Raw genomic sequence first — 21,950 nt, forward strand, 5'->3', positions numbered from 1 at the left:
GCTGCTTAAAACAGGAATGATGGAGATAATGCACATCACTGTGCTGTTCCTTGTGAAGGCAATCCTCACTCGAAATCAGCACTCAAAATTCCAACACTGAATTGCACAGAAGATCATAGGAAACAATGATTCAAAGCTGATGGAAAAGCCTAGCAATGTGGCCGTTTTTTTTGCTGCAGTTTATAGTTTGAAAACTATTTTAATTATGGGGCAAGGAGGAGATGCAAGTAAATAGATTAGCAAACAGCAGGAGGAAAAAGAAATTTCTGTGGACTTTTGTTATTTGCAGAAAATTTTCTGATTTAATGTGCATTTCATTTTTGCTCCATTGGTCCATTTTAGGTTGCAATGTAAAGAAAACTGCATTAGGTCTGGTCTACAGTTATGGCTGAAGACAAAGTGACAAAAATGCTTCCTCCACATTTTTTCTAATTCTTACTGAGCTGTATTGGAAGGGCAAGGGTAGTCATATCTGGATTTTAAAGACAACTACCTGAACTAAACACCTAATTTCATACTCTGAAGAATATGAATTCCAACTTTAGGAGACTGCAGTGCAGTTCTTTAATGTACTTAGAGCTTGGTTCGTTTGATCTTACTGAAGATTCAGGAGTTGATTGACCAAACACTTGTTTTAAAGGCAACTCCCATGTTTTACTTTCATGGTTGTCTACTTTTTCTCAAAGTTGTGGGGTATAATCCTTTTTCAAAATTTAATATTGAGTTTTCCCAAACCTCCATTCTGTATGTGTTATGTAAAAGGTTTTTGCAAAAAATCATAAACTATTTATAAGTATCTTCTGATGTCAGTATCTTTATAAATATCTTCTTTCTCTTTCTTCCCCTTTATGCCTCAGCTATTACCTAGATGGCTGCTAGCGTGGAGCTGAAGAATTAACAGTTTTATTCTCACCTTTTTTTCAATGGAACAAGAATTGTAACAGAATCCACTAGCAACTAGACTAATATGTCTGAAATATCCCTGATCGTTGATATATTACAAAAATGTGATTACCTTTGTTTCCTTGCAGGAGCATATGTGCTTCAAGTAAAGGCGACAGATGCTGATGATCCCACTTATGGAAACAGTGCTAGAGTGGTTTACAGCATTCTTCAGGGGCAACCATATTTCTCCATTGATCCCAAGACAGGTAAATAGTTTATCAACAACAGTGGGAGATTTAAGCTTTGGATTTTTTGATTCATGTGGGCAGTATCAATGAATAAATATGGATCTGGTTGATATGGCCAAAATCCAGAAGAGCAATTTCCCACATGATTCATTTTTGAGTATTGACTAGCTTTTCATGAATTACAATGTGTTGTAGAAAGAAAAGAAACATGCTCATCCAACCAGTACTGGAATATCTAAAATATGTCTACATTGAATGATTATTTTTTCAATGCTTTACTATTTCCTCATTTCCCTAAGATCAAGCTTTGTCTTCTACATGTATCCTTTTTTTTTTTTCCCTGATGATTGAGTATTTTTACTTGGGTCTTCTCAGCATTTTTACTTTCTGAACATACAGACAGAAATTCTCCAGCAATTACTGTTTTGTTATATTGAACTAATTTGAGACTGTGGAACAGCTAATTGTCTCCTTCCCTCCACTTTTCCTGGGGCATATTATCTTTGGGGTTACTGGATGTGTGAGCAGAAAAACATAATATGTTTAAAGAGACTGAAGTATTTGGGAGGTTGGTGGACATGTTAATTGGGCATCTTGTCCTATATTTCTAAATGTCATTCTTGATTCTATATTTAGTAATTCGGTTGAGGAAGCGATAGCGTACATGGTGAATGACACACATTGTGGCATCCTGAGTGTGCTATAGGGAAAGCTATCCATATGCTCCTTTCAGCAAATAGTTCCACCTTCCAATGTAGACTGTCAGATTCAGGGCCTTTAGCCCTGACGGTGGAGCTTTGTAAGGCTGTGAGCGCAGCATCTCCATTGTACACATTCCTTTGTTCCATGCTCCATTTAGCAGGAGATCATACTGCAATTTGCAGTGAGCAATTTTACTTTTCAAACTGAAATAGGACTTCTTCGGGTGTCTGGGGAAAAAAAAGTAGTTGCCTTTAATTTTTCATTTCAGTTTTGTAAAGAATCAGTGTAAATTCAGTGGCAAGAAAAAGCTTCACTGGAGCCAAAATTGGAGTTTTAGTACAAGTTTCACAAGAAAAAAAAAAGAGTAGTTAGTGGTACGTGGAAGAAGAACTATTTTTCTCATGGCACTTTGAATGACTGTATCATATGTTCTCATCTGTTACTCAATAGTGAGACAACCATGGGTGATGGTCTGCACCTTACAAGCCCTGGAACATCATACAAACCTGGCTATTACCTTAAATGAATTACTCATGTGCTAAAAGAACGGACACAGCTGCAGAGGAAGATTGGTGAAACAGTAGCCCAGCGTAGTTTAAAATCCTATACCAGAAAAAAAACATATAGATTCATGGTTCTACAAGCATCAATAATATGCTGTAACATGCCTTACATTAGGAAGTTCGCATTATGAGAATTACTCATGGGTCTAGCAGTGACTTTAGAGGTAAGCAGTGTGTGATTAACACTGCACAGGATGATGCTTAACGATTTGTTCTAAAATCAAGAAGTCAAGGACAGTACTACAGATCTGATCTTTCATAGTCTTTATTTTATAACTGAGGAGTTTATACGGTAGTTTTTCATTGGAGAGTTTTACTGCCAAAAATCTGTCCTGAGTGCTTTTGGCAGGAAAGGGGAAGAAAGCCATTTCAGTACAATGACAAACCCAGAGCTGCCAGCAGATGAATAAGCATTTTTTGTGTTGTTTGTTGGCTTGTTTTGCCATCTCTTGCATTCCAGAAACAATTTGGAGACATAATCTTGTAGTTATTTAAAGAACCCAAGAACATCTATACTAAGTTTCTGCCCTGTGTCATGTTTCCCAAAGTGATAGCCTGCTTAGTTCTAGTGAGGGATGAAGAGTAAGTGTTTAGTGATGTACCCCTGGAATACTCTTCAAGCTTTGAAAGAACTTGTCCTTGAAAAGTTCCTGGGTGACTAGCAGGGTCAAAGTAACTGAAAGTCTGAAAGTATTTCTCCTTCACAACTTTTCCACTTCCCAGTAGATTTGACATGTCCAGGAGTACAGTACCTGCATACCCACTGTCTCGGTACATTCCCTTTCTTACAAAAGTGTCCATTTTCACCCTGCTTTCTGATATGTTTTTTAGGTCAACATTCTTATTTATGGCTAGATGTTACCAAGTTTTGTTAGACTTTGCATTCTAGTCCATCTTCTGACTTCAGTAATATTATTGAAATCCAAAGTGGTATCAGCAGGAGTATTGATGTTAATATTTATGCAGGAAGTTTTTCTTGGAACCTATGTTTTCTCTTACACAAAAGTGGATGATCTGCTGAATTACAGGTCAATAACTTTGGAAAGCAAATCTTCTGTCCCAAGTCCCATACATACTATTTGGAGTTTTCAACAATCTCATGGAGACCATATTTTTCTACGCATTTGATATTGATGACATCTGAAAAGACAAAAAAGAAAATCAAAGTTATTCAGTTCTGCAGTTGAACAATATTGTAAAATCTTAAGGTAAAAAGATTTACAAAAACTCAGAACATAATCACAAGCACATAAGGCCTTGTGATTATTAACCCTTTGATTTAAATTTAGATATTCTTCGTAATGCTGCAGTTGAAATACCAGCATTTGTAGCCCTTTCCTTCCCATGGATCCTTAGCTCTACTTTATTCTTCTATTTTGCTGGTAAGATAACTCTAATTCACATTTTTCCTGTCCATATGAACTGATTTTGGAAGAAATAATGTTTCTCAGTATTTTGTCTAAGCCTTTGAAATAGAGTAGGCAGAAAAAAGAAAATTGCCCATGAACTGCAAGACATAAAAAAATATTTTCATAGATTTTTTTCTTTTCTAAAGGTTTTTTTTCCAGAAAAATATATAGAATGACCTTACACATCCAGACAGGAATAAATAGTGGGTGATTTGGACCTTTACTAGTGGAGTGATTGCCCATTCTTCATTTTATGAAAAAACCCTGCAGCATTTCTGAGAAAGTCACTTAGTTGTGCCCAGAACACCTGTATCAACCAGATAAACTGCATTTCTCTCTTCACAACCTGCTGTGTGCCCATGCTCAGTTTTTTCTGTCATGTTTTTCTGTCACCTTTTTGAACTTCAGCAAAGCTTTTGATACCATATCTCACAGGATCCTTCTGGACAAAATGTGCAGCACACAGCTGGGTAAACACCACATCATGTCATGGGTGAGCAGCTGGCTCACAGGTCAGGCACAAAGGGTTGCAGTGAATGGGGTGCCCTGAGTGATGGGGTGACCAGAGTGGTGACCTGGCACTAGTGGGGCTCTGCACGGATACATCCTCACCACAGCATTCTTCAACATCTTCATAAATTATTTGGACACAGGACTGCAAGGAACACTATGTAAGTTTGCTGATAACACTAAATTGGCAGGAGCTGTCGACTCGCTTGGGGGCAGGGAGGTCCTGCAGATTTTTGACAAAACAGAGAGCTGGGCAGTCACTGAACATATGAAGCTTAACAAAGTACCAGATTCTGCAGTCTATACCATGGTTGTGTATAGACTGAGGAATGAGGGGCTGGAAAGCAGCACTGTGGGAAGGAACCTGGATGTCCTGGACAATGGCCAATTGAATCTGAGTCATTGTGTCCTGTCAGCCAGGAGGGCCAACCATCTCCTGAGGGAATCAGGCACAGCATCGACATCTGGGCAAGGGAGGGGATTGTCCCTCTCTGCTCTACACTGGGGCAGCCTCACCTCGAGTGCTGGGGGCAGTTTTGGGTGCCATAATATAAAAAAGACCCATGTGAGCTCTCAGAGAGAAGGGCCTTGAGGGGAAGCCATATGAAGAGCAGCTGAGGTCACTTGGTCTGTTCAGCCTGGAGGAGGCTGATTGGAAGTCTCATTGTGGTCTTGAACATTCTCATGAGTGGAAGAGGAGGGGCAGGTACAGATCTCTCTCATGACCAGTGGCAGGACTTGAGGAAATGTCATAAAGCTGAGTCAGGGAAGGTTTACGTTGGATATCAGAGAAAGGTTTTTCACCCAGAGGGTGGTTGGGCACTGGAACAGCTTCCCAGGGAAGTGGTCACAGCTTCAGCATGACAGAGTTCATTGAGCATTTATAGAAACACTCTGAGGAACATGTTATGACTTGGTGTGTCCTGCACAGAGACAGGAGTTGCACTCAATGATCCTGATGGGTGGCTTCCAATTTAGCATACTCTCATTTTGTAATCCTTATATTTCATTTTGTTAGTATGACACAGGAGGCCTTTCATTCCCATAGGTCTTTTCCCCTTGGAATGAACATACCAAGGATGTTGTAAAATGCTGCGGAACATATAGCCTCCACAATGCCAAATTAAGCAATAATTAAGATTAAGAGATTCAAGAGGAAACCTGTAAAGTTCATCCTATTTGCAAAAATATTCATTTTCTGAATCTCATGAATATTAACAAATTTTTGCAGTTTTATAATTAAAGATTTCAGTTTGGAGAAAACTGCATGCAGTATGCCATCCTGAGGCAGGAAAATGGTGATTTCTAATATTGTCATTATCATCATGTTACAGGTGGAAAGAAACTGTTACAGTGTTCAATTCAATGGGAATTGTTAATAGGTTCCAGAAATAGCAGATTTAGGTCAATGTTATTTCTAGACTCTGAAAAAGTATTATAAGCTAATGGTTCATATGCTGGCTTGTTAAGGCAGCAGTGGTTAGCTGCTATAAAGATAAGAATGGTCCTAAAGTTAGTTTCTTGCCATTCCATACCCATTTTAATACCTGGTAAAACCTGCTTTTAACATCAAATTGTTTAATACTAGAAAATAATACTTTCTAAACCAATAATAACCAGGAAGGCCATACTTCCAGTTGGTTTGTTTTTCAATTTTGCATGTTATCTGCACCAATGTGCACCTAGACATTTTTTGATAATTGTTGATGAATAAATAGCATTTTGCAATGCTTGTTATATTTGTAAAATTTTGAGGAAGACATGTATTTCCTCCTACACATTTGATTTCAAGAAAAAGCCTTTAGTACCCCAAACTTTTTAGCTTTATACAATCTCATTGGTTAATCTGTGTGTTCAAATTAACCAATGAGATTGTATAAAGGGACCTCACCCTTTCTCTCTCTTTCTCTCTCCAAGTCTTCCTTTAATTCTATATATTCTTAGCATATCTGAAGGGAGATTATGGCATATCTGCTTAGATAGCAGCTATCCAAAATCACTGAAGACTAAAAGTCATGTCTTAAAGTGATATTTAATTCCTTTTTTAAAAGGAAATTCCTCAAATTTTCACTGCATATTTGTGCTATATCAAGAAAACTTTCTCTAGGAAAGGAAGAGTCTTCTAATAAAGACCTCCTTTTGTATAGAGGAACATTGTCTTGGCCTACAGTAAATTGCATTTATTGTCAAGTGAATGGTTGGAAACAACTGAAGATGCAGGCTCTGCAATGCAATGCCGCCTCTTTCTACATTGCCTTACTCTGTACAAGGCAGTGCTCCTCAACCCTGATATGGCCAACCTATGATCACAGCATTCACATCCCTAGTGAAAATGCATCGTTCTCTTTCATCCATTCATATCTGATTGAAAAGGTAAAACAGTCATTTAGAGTGGCTGATTAGCTGACAAACACACTTTCAAAAAGCCTGAGTGATTTTTGTGTTTTCATGTGACCTCCTCTCATCAAACCATTCAGAAGAATTCTATACCTGGTGCAAGAAATCCAATATTAATTTGTAAGAGTAGACAATCACAGCCCTTTGTTTATTTGCTCCTTTTCTTTTTCATTCTTCTCATAGGTATAATAAGAACAGCTTTGCCAAACATGGACAGAGAAGTGAAAGAGCAATACCAAGTTCTAATCCAAGCCAAGGACATGGGAGGACAGCTGGGAGGACTAGCTGGTACTACCACTGTAAACATTACTCTCACGGATGTCAACGACAACCCACCCAGATTTCCTAAGAGTATGTAATATTCCAAAGCACTGATTTTCAAATTAGTATGACTAAAAGTATTAATCTGGAAAAGCCCTGTAGATAAGAAGCTGAGATCCTGGAAAAAGAACAGTATATGATGAAAAAAATCAGACATCCTGTTTTCTAAAAATAATATAAAGGTGACTTTGAAAGTTTGAGTTAAACGTTTAAGAGTATATACACCATCATTCCACAAAACCCATCTGAGCCTGAGTTAATTTCATTTGCACTATAAAATTTATTTGGGAAATACTATTTTGTCAAGAGAAACTGAATGAACTCCTTCAAATTACAAAAAGTTATAACCTGAGACTTCCAGGTACCAAAGGCAGAGCTAGCTCATGCTAAGCATTACTGTTATATTCAGGAACAGATTTTTATATGTCTTGGCTCAGAAGGTTATATCTGTCCCTGAAAACACTTACAGCCTCCAAACAGTGATCATTTACTGATAATTTATGTTTCACATCAGTTAGTTTAAATGAAGCTTTTCAGAAGTATGCTAATTTAAAGAGTTTTATAGTCTGTGTATGATTAGGAGGATTGTCATATCCTTGTCTCCATAAATTTACTGAAGTTTAGTATATTCTGTACCTTCAAAATGCAGAAACCAATCAAGCATATATCTTGACAACTATAATTATTAGCTGCTAAAAATTTGTTAGTAAGGCTAATTCATATTAGAATATATTGCATGAATCTGCAGTAAGATCATGGCAGCTTTTTACTTTGCATCTCTTTCTTCCCTATGAATTGAAATCCCACTATATGTATCATGAATACTCCATAGGTAGAAAACCACATCTGCAACTGTGAAGTTTTCGCTCATAAAAATTCTACTTCTTTTACTCAGTCTGAAAATAAATTGTGCTTTTGCAGGCATGTAAGAAAAATCATGTTATGAGAAGAATCCATTTGGTCATTCCTTCTGTCTCTTACACTTGTGTCTAGATGGTATCCACAAAACAGGCCAAGCACTACTTCCTAAGACTTCCTTACTATCTAATTGTATTTAGTTCTAATGGTGTCTTTGTATTTACAACACTTGATGTATTTTTCTTGCAGCAATTTGCCCCATTGCTTTGAAATTTATGTTAAATTTCAGAGTCCACATGCTCTGTCAGAGCATGTGTGTGTATATATATATATATATATATATATATATATATATATATATATATATATATATAATATATAACTAAGAGCTCCCCCTTTTTTGTTTTTAATCCATCTTTATATAATTGCCTGCATGTTAACCTCTTCAAAGAATTCAGAAAGCAACACAAAATATCAGCTTTATTTAGAGAAGCTGTGTTGATTTCTCTTTTTTCAGAATGGGAAATTTTCTCTGAATTGAGTAAATCTGTTCCTACTGATTTGCCTACTGTTTTGCCTGTACATGTCAGTCATATCCATCCTTATCTCCCCTGGACTCCCTGGAGAACTTTTGGGGGAAAAAATCAGTGTTATTTTATACCTCCAAGTGTTCTTGTGCCACAGTGGTTTGAAGCAAAATATTGCACATCATAATAGTTCCCTTCTTTCATTCTTCAGGCTCTTGGGCATGTAACAGCTAATCCAAATGATTTGTTACTGTTGTGTCTGTTTGTTCCTCAACTGCTTCTATAGCTAATTTAACCTTCTCCTGAGTCCCCTATAAAGTTCTAGGGTAGAAAAAATATCCCAAGTTTTCCTACACTAACAATAAAGAAAAAAATATAGTAGGTTTTACATTTGTGATATTTTCTTTTCTGAGCACTTCTGTATCTCAGTTTTGGGCTGGCTTTACACAGTTCCTCTCAGGCTTTTGCCTCCGGATATCTTAAAAGACAATTATTATTAGCTTGTTTGCTGAGATTTATTCAAACTCATTTTTCAACTTCTTTATTGAGGTTTTATAGATAAAGCAGGTTTATGGTTCTTTCTATTGTCCTCTCTGAGACACAACTTCACTTTTTTGAAAGATGTGTTCTTTCTTTTATTAGCTATGTTGTTTGCCCTTACAGATTTTCCTTTTAATGGCATTTGCTGTGGGTCTTCTAAATGATATCCCTAGATAGCATCCACACCACCCGTAGTGATTTAACAATCTCAGCTATCTCATTCAGAATTTCTATAGTAGTATGCCTCAGTTTTATTTATTTCCACTTTCTTCTTATTATTTATTTAACTGAATACAACCATCTTGTAATTCTAGTTTTTATTGCTCCTGCACAAGTTTTGCATTTAAACTAATTATAGTTGTTGTAAAGTGTAGAATAACTAGGGAACTTTTCCTGAATAGCTAATGTTAATACTGTCCTCTTTTCTAAGTCTTAGTTGACAAAGATTCCTTTCACAACCATTATTATTCCTCCGTGGACAAAGTCTGCAGTGACTTTCCTGCGTACTTTGCTCCTTGTTACTATGCTGCCTTACTGATTTTCTTCTTTCCCACAGATATTGAACACAGGTATAATGTTGATATTCTTCCTTAGCATTAAGCATCAAAGTTGCCTATACTAGGTAACTAGGTCCCATTTTAACCCTTGGCTTTATATTATGGTTTTCTTTTCCCCCTTAATGGTCCCTAGTTTGATTCTGCATGAACTACCACTTCTGCATTTCTTACTGGGCTGTCATCTTCTTTTGTAGCATTCTCCAGTGAAGAATGCAGAATTCTCATTACTTCACCCTTTGTCTGAACTGCATACTTGTGCATTTTTTTTCCTAATGTTTTGCTTTCCAACACCTTAAAATTCTCCTGAACCTTTCACTAGGTATCACAATGGTGATAGAAAAGTTTTTAAGCTTTCATAAGGCTATTTTTCTCATGGCCAAAATGAATTTCACAATTTCTCCTATTCTTTAACAAGTGCTCCAACATTCTAATATTGTGACTCACTTCTCCTCACCCCTTTCTCTCAGCCAGGCATTTGTTTAAAGCTCTACCTTTCAATCTTTTTCTCCTGATTGTACATGGTGAGACTAGTTCAAACTATGCTACTATGAACGTCCTTATCTTCAGGTTTCGTTTGCTAGCCTGAACTTCAATCCTAAGACTTTTTTTTATTTTATCAGACCTCACATGATATCTCCTTTAGTTTCATGACATGCTGTCTAAGCACCTGTGGGATGCTCCAAACCTGATCAATAAACAAATCATCCCAGAGGGCCTCTTTGTACCATCATTCTTTCTGCTTTCATCCTCAGTGCTTGTTAAACTGCTCACAATTGCAGTTTGCTCCTTCCTTTCAGCTGGAACCTCTGTTGTTTGAAGGGTGCCATGGGTGCAACAGAAAACAATGAAACTGTCTGGGGACTGAAAACTCAGTTTATTGACAAGCTTCATGTGCCCAATGCTCACGCCCATTCTCGTTTTTAGTTGTATATTTTACTTCCTTTGTTGTTAGGGGCCTTAGTATTTTATATTTTGTTGTATGATTTCATCTACTGTGTTGTGCAAAAAAGCACATTTTTTGCATAATGTCAGATGGTTTTCATGACACAGGGAAAACATGGAATATATCATCCTGTTTGAAGAAAATAGCCTCCAGGTCTCATTTAATGCATGAATTGCAGTTATGACATCTTTGCCCAGTTGTTGCTATGAAGAAGCAAAATAAATCACTCACAAGAGACCAAAACCAAACTTGTCCTGTACTTTGCATGCTAGTAAGGTTGAAAACCTTTTCTTTCTATTATATCAAACGTCAAAAAAGACAAATTACAGCAGTGATGCTCAACAAAACAAATGAGAATAAGATTGGAAGTTTGTGTTGATATCAAAAATTACAAACACTTAAAATTACTTACAAGCTAAAATGTCAGTGTGGAGACTCCAGCGTATTGGTCAAGCCTATTGGGTTTTTTTTGCATGTGTTTCAGGCAACAGTCTTGATCGATGGGGATTTACTTAGCCAGCCCTGTTTGCTTATCCAGCATGAGATAGTGTGGATAAGCCTGTGTAGTGTGCCTGAAAATCACAGAGATGCCAGGCTAATTACAGCTAAACAAAATAAAAAAGTGAGAAAAAGTGGAGTATTAATCATATTTCAAAAACAACAACTGTGTTTTTCATTTTTTTTTCCTTGAAAGCATTGCAATGATTTGGAGTAATTACCTGCCAGGAAATGGGGGTGCCATTTGCTTGACTACCATAGCTAAAAGGACACTTGGGAGGAATTTTAGTTTTGTGAAAAATAAGCCTTTAAAATCCAGTCAGTGTAGGTGCCAAGTTCAGTCCTGGCAAGAGTCAGGACCCCTGGGTGCTGCTGGGACTGAGATCTCCAATATTCCATTGCTCCTCGTTGGTCAACAAAGCCAGGAGGTGCAGACTGGAAAAAGGGACACAAACTGCTGCAGGGTTAATGTTTTTGTGTCACATAATCAGGACCACAGTTTTGCAAAGAACTTATGCCAAATAAGTCATGCTGTAGATCACCTAACATTTCACAGGATAAAGTTTAAATTTATTTTCTGAACTTAGTAAAGCTGGAGGGAAAAAAAAATATTTCACAGCAGAAGAGCAGAAGTAGGAGAACATATATTATTAATATTTGGAAGGAGCTACATTGATAAATAATACATTACAAGCTTGCAAAAAAAAAGTATCAAGAAACACCTTCATCTTATTGAGGGTCCTTTAAGGAGACAGGCAGGTTTGGATGGGTTATCAGCATCCAGTGATGAAAAACCACTCACTATCCTGCTGAACACAGAATTTTTTATTTAGAACCTGTGCTTTTGAACATATTCAGTGGGGAACTCCCACCTTGCATGTCTCCTAGTAATGAGGAGTGTAACAGAGAGGAAACCGCTAAACATAGATTTCTGTCAGAGTTGTTTGACCTGCAGGTATCTGTTGGCCCACATTTCAGAAAACTGACACTTCAATAAACTGATATTTTCTTTAAAACTAGTAGAAAAAAGTTAATCTGAATTATTTTATTAGTAAAAATTTATTTCCAGAAGTATTTTCTTTCTTCCCTGGCTCTTCATTAGTACAGCAGCTTTCTGCATTGCTGTGCATTTCTCATTGTTAAAGATAGACCGTTTTTGTAAATATTAAAATACATATTTCATATCAAAGTTTTATTTTTACCAAAACAAGAGGAAAAAAATAAGGCAATGGCTGAAAAGGTAAGTACTTTTCTTATCATAACAAAATGTTTGAGTAATTGAAAAACATTTGGTATAACACAGCAGTGCCTTTGAGCAGAGAGGAGTGGACAAAAGCTGTGTACGTGTAGGCATGCATCCTGGTCCACAAGGGAACTGATGGCTCTTCTCTCTCAGCTACTTATGTACATGATAGCTGGCTGAGTAAAAACATATTTAAGCACATAATTCCTGAAAGCTAATGGGCTAACCCTTAACTCATCAAGCAGAGGACCAGTCTGAGACAGCTGCCAGGACAGCAGTGGCTTGTTTCCAATTCTTAAAATAAGCTTCAAGAAAAAATGGATGGGTTATATTTCTTTCAACATTTAAATGACAAAAAGCTGCATAATAAGTTGCTATAAATTATGCTTTATGGAATCAAACTAATTAAGTGAAGTGGTGGATTCATACTTTGTAAATTTATAGTGCTTCAGTTTCCCAGTCTCTTTCTTTTGTTCACTGCTGACAGTGTGAGTGTGAAAACAATTTAGAGATATAAACTCTTATATGTTGAGCAATAAAAGCACATGAGAATCATTTTAGTCAAAGGAATAATATGTCTTTTTATTTTAATATGACAAAAATATGCTATTAGAGAATAAGGCCTGACAAAAAAATGCAGTTGAATTTTAAAGTTTATACACTATTTATACTGATATTAGCACATAAAATATTTCAAGTGTCTTTTGAAGTCAGTAATAAGTTTGTTTCTTTTTAGGGTGTGTATTTTTTAATGTGTCACCTCCCGAATTTGCTTTTCTGCAACTCAAAAGAACTATTTAGCTAAAGTTATATTTTATCATATCATTTACAGCTAACAGAAGTCAATTTTGTGAGAGACTGTTTAAAAGCTTTTTCTAATGGAAGAGAAATTAAGGTTTGAACCCAATATTTGAATTTTGTCTACTTGTGCATGTCTTTGCTTTAAAAAAAAATGCATCTCTGATGGCCAGAAACCAATATCTCAGGGAGGGTGTGCAACCACATTTAAAATATTCAGACAGCTGTAGAGCAAGGCCTAGACATCACAAGGGACATTTTTTTTTTTGCTGTCATTGGTCTTTCCAAGAGCAACTCAGTGAAATTCATCAAGATAGTTTTCATAAAAGAACACGGCAAATTTGCAGAAATGCTAACATGTTTGGAAACAGAAACACGACTATTCATCTTTCTGGTGGGTGACACCTAAAATTAAACAAGCTTGAAGGCTCATTCCTACAACCTTGTGTATCATTCCATACTGTAGGAGTTTGCAGGTAATTGGATTTGGATTTCACCAATGGCCAGTACAGTGTATTCCATAGAATATATTAAATCCTCTATTGGACACAGCAGAGGAAACAGTAATCTTAGAGAAAAAAGTTCATAAAATAGACAATTCAGAAGCAAACAGAAAAACACCTTTCATTTATGCAATTCCAGGAATTTCAGCGTAAGTGAAAAGGACTTTTGCAAACATAAACAAGCCCTTTATTCCCTTAGTTATTTAACTTTGGCATGGCCCTTGAATGATCTATTAACTGGACGACCTATTATATAGACACAGTATGTATTATATATTAGGAATAGGCTTTGCATAATATTACCCTTTAGATTGCATCTTTTTTTCTGTGATTATTTATTGGTTTGTAGTTTATTTTAATAGGCTTACTGTCAAATACTACAATCTATAGAAATATTTAAAAAGAAAGAACAACCAAGCACTGAACCAGAAATAGCCTGCATATATGAACATATGCATACACACTTTTTTGATTGAAAATACTTATCATAGTTACTTATTTATATGTTATTGGAAGCTTAGTGCATCACAGAAATTGCACATGCATTAATTGTCCCAAGTTTTACTACATTAAAGCTGGTCAGTTTTTAACTCAGTAAACTAAATGTGTCTCATTCCATTCAAGTGACTTTGAACAAGTCTAGCTCAGATTACATTGAAAAACTGGTTTAGAAGCAGAGTGCAAGGAAGAGGTCTTCTGGTCCACAAGAGATAAAAAGGAAAATATTTGAATCCAGTGCTTTGGATGAGTGGGATATGAAAGACAATGGTATCTACTTTTAAAGATTTCAGAAGAATGCAACACAAATCCAACCAGTAACGCTTTAGAAATTTATAGAAAAAGATCATGTGATTAATAAATTATTCTGTTCACTAATCTAAAAAAATTAAATAATGAAAGCATAGATTTGATTTAAAAATAAGTGAGGGAGATTTATTCCATCCTTCTTGGACAATATAGAACTAGCAAACTTAGTTACTTTTCTTTAGCTAGAAAATTTACTCAGGATTAAGGTTCAGATCTGCCTAATTAAACATTTTAACAAGTTTGCATGAGTTTCTGGGAAGTTGTTCTACTCCCTGTAATTTAGATATGGAAACATGGCTTCTCTCAGTATTTCTGTAAAAGTTATGCTTTATATACAGCACTTGCATCTGAGAATGAAAATGAGTCCATCTTTCATTGATTAAAGAATTTGCCTGGCAGACAAGATGTTCTAATTCAGTTCCAGCAACTAATTACTTACGTTATACCAATTGGGAGATACCTGCACAGGACAGGTGGACAGATTCATTGCAGACTAGCCTGCAGGCAGAGATTAGTTGTGAGACTGAGCCAGAACCTGCTTTGATTCAGAAGAGAAGGGAAGGTCAAATCCTGGTTTTCTCTATCTTTAATTTTCTAATGTCTATGCCATAAGACATAAAAGGAAAAAACCACCAGCTTGATCCTGTTAATCAAGCTTACATTGTTTAATGTCAGAAAATTTTATGCAATCTGATTTTCACTTACCTGTGAGTTTTGAATAAATTAAAGCATCATTTTTGAGTTAAGCATGTGCTTTAACCAATCATTTCAAAGAGTGATGGAAGATAGGAATGCAAAGGCTCCAGAAATGGGTTCATACAATCACAAGCCAATCAGGAAAACAGCACCCATTTTGGATTGCAATACCTTTGACTCACTGCTGCTTCAGCATCAGTAAAACTACAGTCAAATCAGTACCATATTAAATACCAGCTGACCAGTATTTTCACAGGGCTCTTACAGGAATCAGACGAGAACCAAAGGTAGCTCCTCTTTAATCCAGGCTCCTTCTAAGTCTCACACCTCTGTACTATTTGCATTTGTTCCTCACCTGTTTCATCCTTCTTTGGCCTCTCTTTCCTCCTCATCCTGTATATCTTTATTTTCAACACACACCCTTGTCTCCACTGTCCTGTGTGAGAGACATATATTTATCCTTGATCTCATTTTCATTGTATAACTAGATTGTGGCCATGTCCTCCTTCAACTCCACAAGTAGGTTTTCTTTTCTTTCCCAATGGTAGCACTGCAAAAAGAATTTATACTTTGCTGAGTCACTCCCAGCTCTGCATTTCTCTATATTTGCTATACTGAAATCATGAGTCTTCACCATCCCAGATAAACTCTTTACATCTTCATGTTACTTGTTTTGGCCACCACCCTATCACACATCTCAGTGACCCTGGCCTGCTGTTTCTATTTCACTCACTTGACTTACATACTTGACAGGTAGTCATAAAAAAGCCTCTGTATTTTTCTTTTCCCTTCACCACCATTTAATCAGTGAAATTATGGGCATTTTTACATAGACTAAAAGAAGACATACAATGGCTTATTGCATTTTGCTTTTAAAAGCAAAAGATGGACATGAGACTATCTGGGAAAGTTCCTGAAGTTTTACGTTGTCTGTACTGTTAGTCTTTGAACAGTCCAGGGCACAATTTTGACCAACACCAAGTAAAGCTTTCTCAGAGAAATTTAGGGCATTTGGAGAAATTAGTACAGGTCAGGAACTATTTTCTACAGTCACTTTCCATGAAATTGACCTATTTTGGTGTGGGTAAAAGAATTTAATAACATGGAATTAGGCCATTTATATTGGCTGGCTTCTGGGCCACAGAGTATGACTGGTACATAAAATTTCTTTGGATATTTGTAACAGTTTTGAGCCTATGCTTTGTAATGAAGGCCATGCAGCCCTCTTTGGGTCGCAGTACCCCACAGTTAAGTAGCCTTCTATCATTATTTGTGTGAGTCCAACATAAAGGAGTTAAAATTTAACCTCTATAAAAATTTCTATTTACACTTACGCCAACTTTTTCTTAATTTTTTTCTTATTTATGTTCATATCAAAATTCTTCATGCACTTTTAGTAAGAGCTGGTTTTCCCCCCAAGGTGCATGTAACCTTAGTAAAAACTCCCTGGAAACTTCTTCTCTTTTTTGTAGCTGTCATTGTTGCAAGTTCTTAATTATAAAGCATCTTGAAGAGTGAATCATTTTATTCAGACTGAATAACTGAATCCCAGCCAAAGCATGCTAATTGGAAGAAAACTGAGAAATAAACTGGAGGGGGAGATATTCAATTACCACAGATTCTCGAAACACTAAGTGTTTAGCAAATTCTTTGTCTGCTGCACTTATATTGTTTTTTAACTTTCTCTAGAATGCATAAGTAGCAAAGGTTATCTGAGGACTGTTTGGAGTACACATTGAATGAAACAAAAAACCTCTTTAAAGGTCTAAGCTGATAGAGACTGAACCCTTAGCTCCAAAGCAGAGCATAAGCCCAAATATAGCTGTTTCTTTAAACTACCCCATAGCCAATGAAAAATATAGGTAATTTCTCACTGGCTGAAGCACCATGCTCTGATTGCACTGTAAACAATAGTTCAAGAAATACAAATGAGCACAATAGTGATTAGAAGTTAAATATTATCTATTTGTCATAACATTCTGTTGTTAATTCATTTCCCTCATATCATCATCTCTACGCAGTAATTGATCATTAATGGAAAGATTAGGTAAATTGTTTTAAACACTATAATTATCATCATAGTAGATTATTATCATTAATAATGGTATTTTACATCTGCTACCTTATGTAGAGAAGGCAAAAATAAATACAGTTCATAGAAATTCAACAACCTTTGGCAGGAATCATGTCATTCATTCCACTACCATGTGTTTTCTGTGAGCAGTGATGAAGAAATTATTCATTCAAAACACAGAGAATATTTAGATTGGATGCATGAAATTACTCTCAGTAACCTTGGTATGTCTTGAAAGCCCCATGCATCTCCACCTACTCTGATATTGAAAAGGAGCTAAGGCTACAGATTTAACAGCATGGGGTTGCCTTGCAATGCTTTGAGAATTGGTTCCAAAGTGACTCACTGACAACAGTGCCACTTGCTGTGTCACTGTCAGTTCTGGCAGCATCTGCCTTTTTCCCTGAGGTCTTCCATCTAAGTAAGAAATCAACATATCCTTTCTGCTTCCAACCGTGGTGAGCTTACTTTCTGAAAATTTAGAGACCACAGGGCAACATAAAGTGAAGCAGACCATATGTAATTATCTAATTATAATCACAACAGTTTAGGCTCATAATTTTCAAGAATATCAAAGAACTGCAGTTGTATGCAGAATTTCAGCAGTGCTCCACTCCTTGTAAAAGCATTAAATGGGATGCCCAAGTGCTTGCAACAATCCACACGTTCCTAATGACAGCAGTAGGAGCTGAGCTGAAGATACCAAGCAGTTTGTAACTGTCTTCCGTGAATCCAAAATATGTCTTCAGTATATTTGCAGAGAGAAAGCTGCAAAATAAAAAGAAAGTAATAGAAATATTCTAGAGTATATTTTTAAAGTTTTGTCTTGAATTCATGACAATTATTTTATTCTTGGTGTCTTCTATGGAAAATCTGTTGAATTTATAAATGTGATTGTCCAGTGCTCACAAGAGAAAGGCCTGTAATTAAGCATTCATGACTTTTGCATTTTTTTGCAAAATGAGCAGTATTTATAAGGAGAGCTTACTTGAAAGACTTAAATTGTAAAACATAAGCATCACTTGTGATAAGCTGAGTGTACTTGCTATAAAAGTATAAGAGAAGACAAATGCAAAATACACAATGGCTATCCCATTATATTATTATTTTCCTATCTATATCACACACTAAATCACAAGCAATTAAGGAAACTTCAGAGAGTAAACCAAAACTTGAAACAAAGTATAGTAAACTATAATAAACATGTACTTGATCATTTCACAATTTCATCTTTAGAAGTAATAATTTTTGGCCTCATCCTGTGTCCTCATGGGGAAGAAAAGTAATATGGAGTTCAGGGGAAAAAAATGCATGAAATATACTTAATGAGTGTGTAAAAATCAAGTCTTCACAAGGAGTTTTATGAGTAACACAGATGTTGAGCGTGCTTTGTTTAGGTGATTTTAGGTATACAACTGAGGTTTGATGTGGAGGACTTAAGAATAGAACCTAATTTCCTTAGTCAATGGAGAGAAAAATTATTCTTCCAATACAGATGATTTAGAGCACCTGGCTTAGATCCTAAAGTAAATGGTTTGACCATATTCTTAAGAGAGAATGAATTGTAGTAAAAGTTGTGTTATTATATCTTTTGCAAGAGTGATAAAGACAATATGAAAAGGCCCTGGCAAGATATTTAAGAAGCAGGGATGTTAAGCAGAGCATTACAAACTCTTTGTCCCATCCTTGAAAATGTACTTTTTATCAAGTTAATGTTTCACATGTATCCTTCAATTTAAATTTTATAGAGGCAACAAGTGTATTGATTTACTTCATGGTGACGGTATGATCACTGGAATATTACCAACCAACCTACCTGATAAATGCCAATTACATGCTGCCTGGAATTCTGAAAATAGAAAGACATCTTCTCCTGAAAACTTTTTTCTATTTATAAGACAAGTTACACCTTGATAATTCTTTATAAATACTATATAATTTACTTACAAAATAATTGATTCAAGCTTTTAGACTATACCCTCCAAAAACTACTTCTCTCATTGGATTATTTTGTTTGGTAATAATTTCTAATTAGTAGACTGGATATTAGCAGAACAGTTCTTCATTGGTTATGATACATAATGAAGCTGATCATGTGGAACTGGTTTTCCACATAAGCCTTCAGAGTTACAGAAAGCTACACTAACATGTGAATGCATTGGCAAAGTCAAATTTTTCACAAAAAGAGGAAGTGATAAAGGTGGCATCTTTCGTATACAACAATAACATCAGGATTAAAGCAGTTACTGAGGAATTGATTATTTCTCCTCAGCCTGCTGGAACATGGAAACTCCATATTGTCTAGAAGAAACTCTTTATAAACTTGAGGAATTTACAGAACCTAGTATTTTCTTCCCCTCTTGGTAAAACTATAAACCATACAACGATGATTTTAAGATCTTCATAGATTAAGTATCCTTGCCGCACACATGTGAGTGTGCATGGCTCAAAAGAACTGCTTCTATAATTATTTATACATTATGTTGTTAAATAGAGTACTCTGTGTTGGAAAAAGTATTCTTTATGCAACAACCAGCACACTTTGAAGGCAAAAGCTGTGGGCTTGATTATCTTGAGATAATAAAAATGAACTGGAATATCCCATTTCCTGAACCCTTGCTCCAACAAAGGGGATGTTCATGTCTGTGGAATTATTCTCTGGAGTGGGTAGGTCTATTTTTAGAAAGCTATATGACAGTAACACCTTATCAGTAGGAAAAAAAAGGCAAATTATTATACTGAATATTTCAGTATATAAAAATTATACCAGTATAATTAAAGTATTTTTTTCCTTTGGGAAGGTGGAAGGAGGATGGCTTCAAAAGCACAGTCCGCTAACTCACCTCAGGGGGTGATTGAGGGTTGGCTCAGGAGCCAGATAGGGCTGGCTCAGGAGCTGCCAGCTCTGGGGAAGAACCATCATGTGGATAATCCTAAACTAGGGTAGGATCAAACTCAAAATGGTTTTTGTTTCTGCTCATTTTCCCTTGAAGTACTGGTGACCCTTGAACATACACAATCTCTGCAGCATGGGAAGGTGCATTTTTCTAGGTGTGGACTTTGGAATCCACAGAAGAGAACCAGAAAATTTTAAGCATGGTTATGTTATATCTAATGAGGCCATAAACCCTTACTCAGAGAAGTGGGTCATAGACTGGAAGGATTCTTTCCATAAGTGAAGTTTTACAAGCCCATCCCAGATCATGTGTGACCTGCATCAGACACACAGTGACACAGCCTGGCTTTTTTTCCCCACACAATGTCCCAGACCCTCTGCAGGGCACAGAGCCACATCCAGGAAAGGAATTAATGCATCTCACTGCTGTGCTAAATCACATCTCCCTGGTTTTAGGAGCATATGCATCAGATGCTGCTATTTATTAGGATTAGCTGTAGCTGATGTAGAAGGTTTTATATATTGAGTGTATGTATTTATGTTAGACTTTCCTTTGCCTATTATATTGTAGCTAAAACACCAGTGAGAAAATATGAACTGTTGCCTTATGATTTTTCCTAAACAGACATAAATCAGTCTCTTTACAGCCTGGATAGGGATAAAAATTAAAATGCCTTGATAATTTAATTTAAAAAATAGTATTACAATACACTGTCTGGTGGGTTTGGGTTTTGTTGTTTGGTTTTTGTGTTGCTGTTTTCTTTTTTGTTTTTGTTGGTTTTGGGGTTTTTTGGCTTGTTTTTTTGTTTTTTTGGGGTTTTTTTTGCTGGTCTGATTTTTTTTTTTTTTATTTTGTGGTTTTGTTTGTGTATTTCTATTTTGTTTGTTTTGGTGTTTTGCTTTTCTCCTGAAGAAACGTTAAAGATTTAGAAGAAAGAGAGATTAATTATTTTACTTCAGTCTTTTTGCCTTTAAGAATCATGCTATTGTGCTCCACTGCAATGCAATAATTTGGCAACTGCCAGAAGGCTGAAAGAACTAGAGACAAAGAAAAATCAGGAGAGGATAATCTTGCACAGTACAAGTATGGTGACAGATAAGGAAAAAATATTAGAATATCATTTACAGCTGTTTGATTGAAGGCCATTATTCATTTAGCTTAAGTCCTTGGATACCAACATGGGTTATTTCTTAATGGTTGTTTTGCTGATAAGAAGTAATGATGGCTTTTATGTGCTATTCCTATCAGACCTGAAAAGCTTTCTGGTAAATGATGGTGTAAACTTCAAGAGTGGAGAAACAACAACAAAAAAAACTCTTTTTAAGTGAAAAACAAACAAAAAAGCACCTAACATCTTCGTAAGTAAAAATCAAACAGCTTTTGAGCCTTAAAAACTAAAACTAATCTAATCACGTCAGAGGAACTGTAAATGTGTGCTGCATTTCAGTCAATATGACTGATTACCTGTCACTTACTCAGCTCTTATTTCTTCCCACTGTGTGCTTTGGAACCATCTTTGTTTTAGAAACTCAGAGGCAGTGTGTATGAATTGTTAGCTAACCTCTGCCTCATTTTCCTGAATGATTTTGGGACTATGCAATTAGCCCTGTCAGTTATTTCAGCTTAAAAGCTTCAACAGCATCATCACTCATTTATTTTTATCATCCTCACTGATGCCACTCAACATAGAAGAAAAATTCCTAACCAAGCAATAAAACAATATTTATTGCTACCAGCTTTCCTATACATGAAAATATCCTGACTTGCATGCAATATATGTGACTAAAATCAGCAAAGTGGGGAGCTAGTTTCAGAGTCCAGTTTATACTGCAGTATGAGGAAAATCAGGGCTTTCTCCTTTAGTACATCCCAAAAGACAGAAACAAACTCAGAAAACCCATTTAAAAGAGATTTATGCAAGTAGAAGAAAGATTTTTGTTGGCAGAGAAGTCACATCAACAAAATTTGACAGAA

The 21,950-nt window shown here is 36.0% G+C and overlaps 1 protein-coding gene across 2 annotated transcripts in view; it reads left to right on the plus strand.

Moving 5' to 3' along the window:
- The window catches only part of CDH12 (cadherin 12), a 153,845-nt gene that overhangs the window by 77,550 nt on the left and 54,345 nt on the right, over positions 1–21,950 (plus strand). The window contains exons 3-4 of one of the 2 annotated variants that reach the window (XM_059469163.1): positions 1,032–1,151; positions 6,898–7,065. In XM_059469163.1, coding sequence (XP_059325146.1) covers positions 1,032–1,151; positions 6,898–7,065 — 288 coding nt within the window. The remainder of the gene's footprint in view (positions 1–1,031; positions 1,152–6,897; positions 7,066–21,950) is intronic. The other variant, XM_059469171.1, reaches the window with a different exon arrangement.

This window comes from Ammospiza nelsoni, chromosome 1, assembly GCF_027579445.1.
Source record: "Ammospiza nelsoni isolate bAmmNel1 chromosome 1, bAmmNel1.pri, whole genome shotgun sequence".
Taxonomy (NCBI): domain Eukaryota; kingdom Metazoa; phylum Chordata; class Aves; order Passeriformes; family Passerellidae; genus Ammospiza; species Ammospiza nelsoni.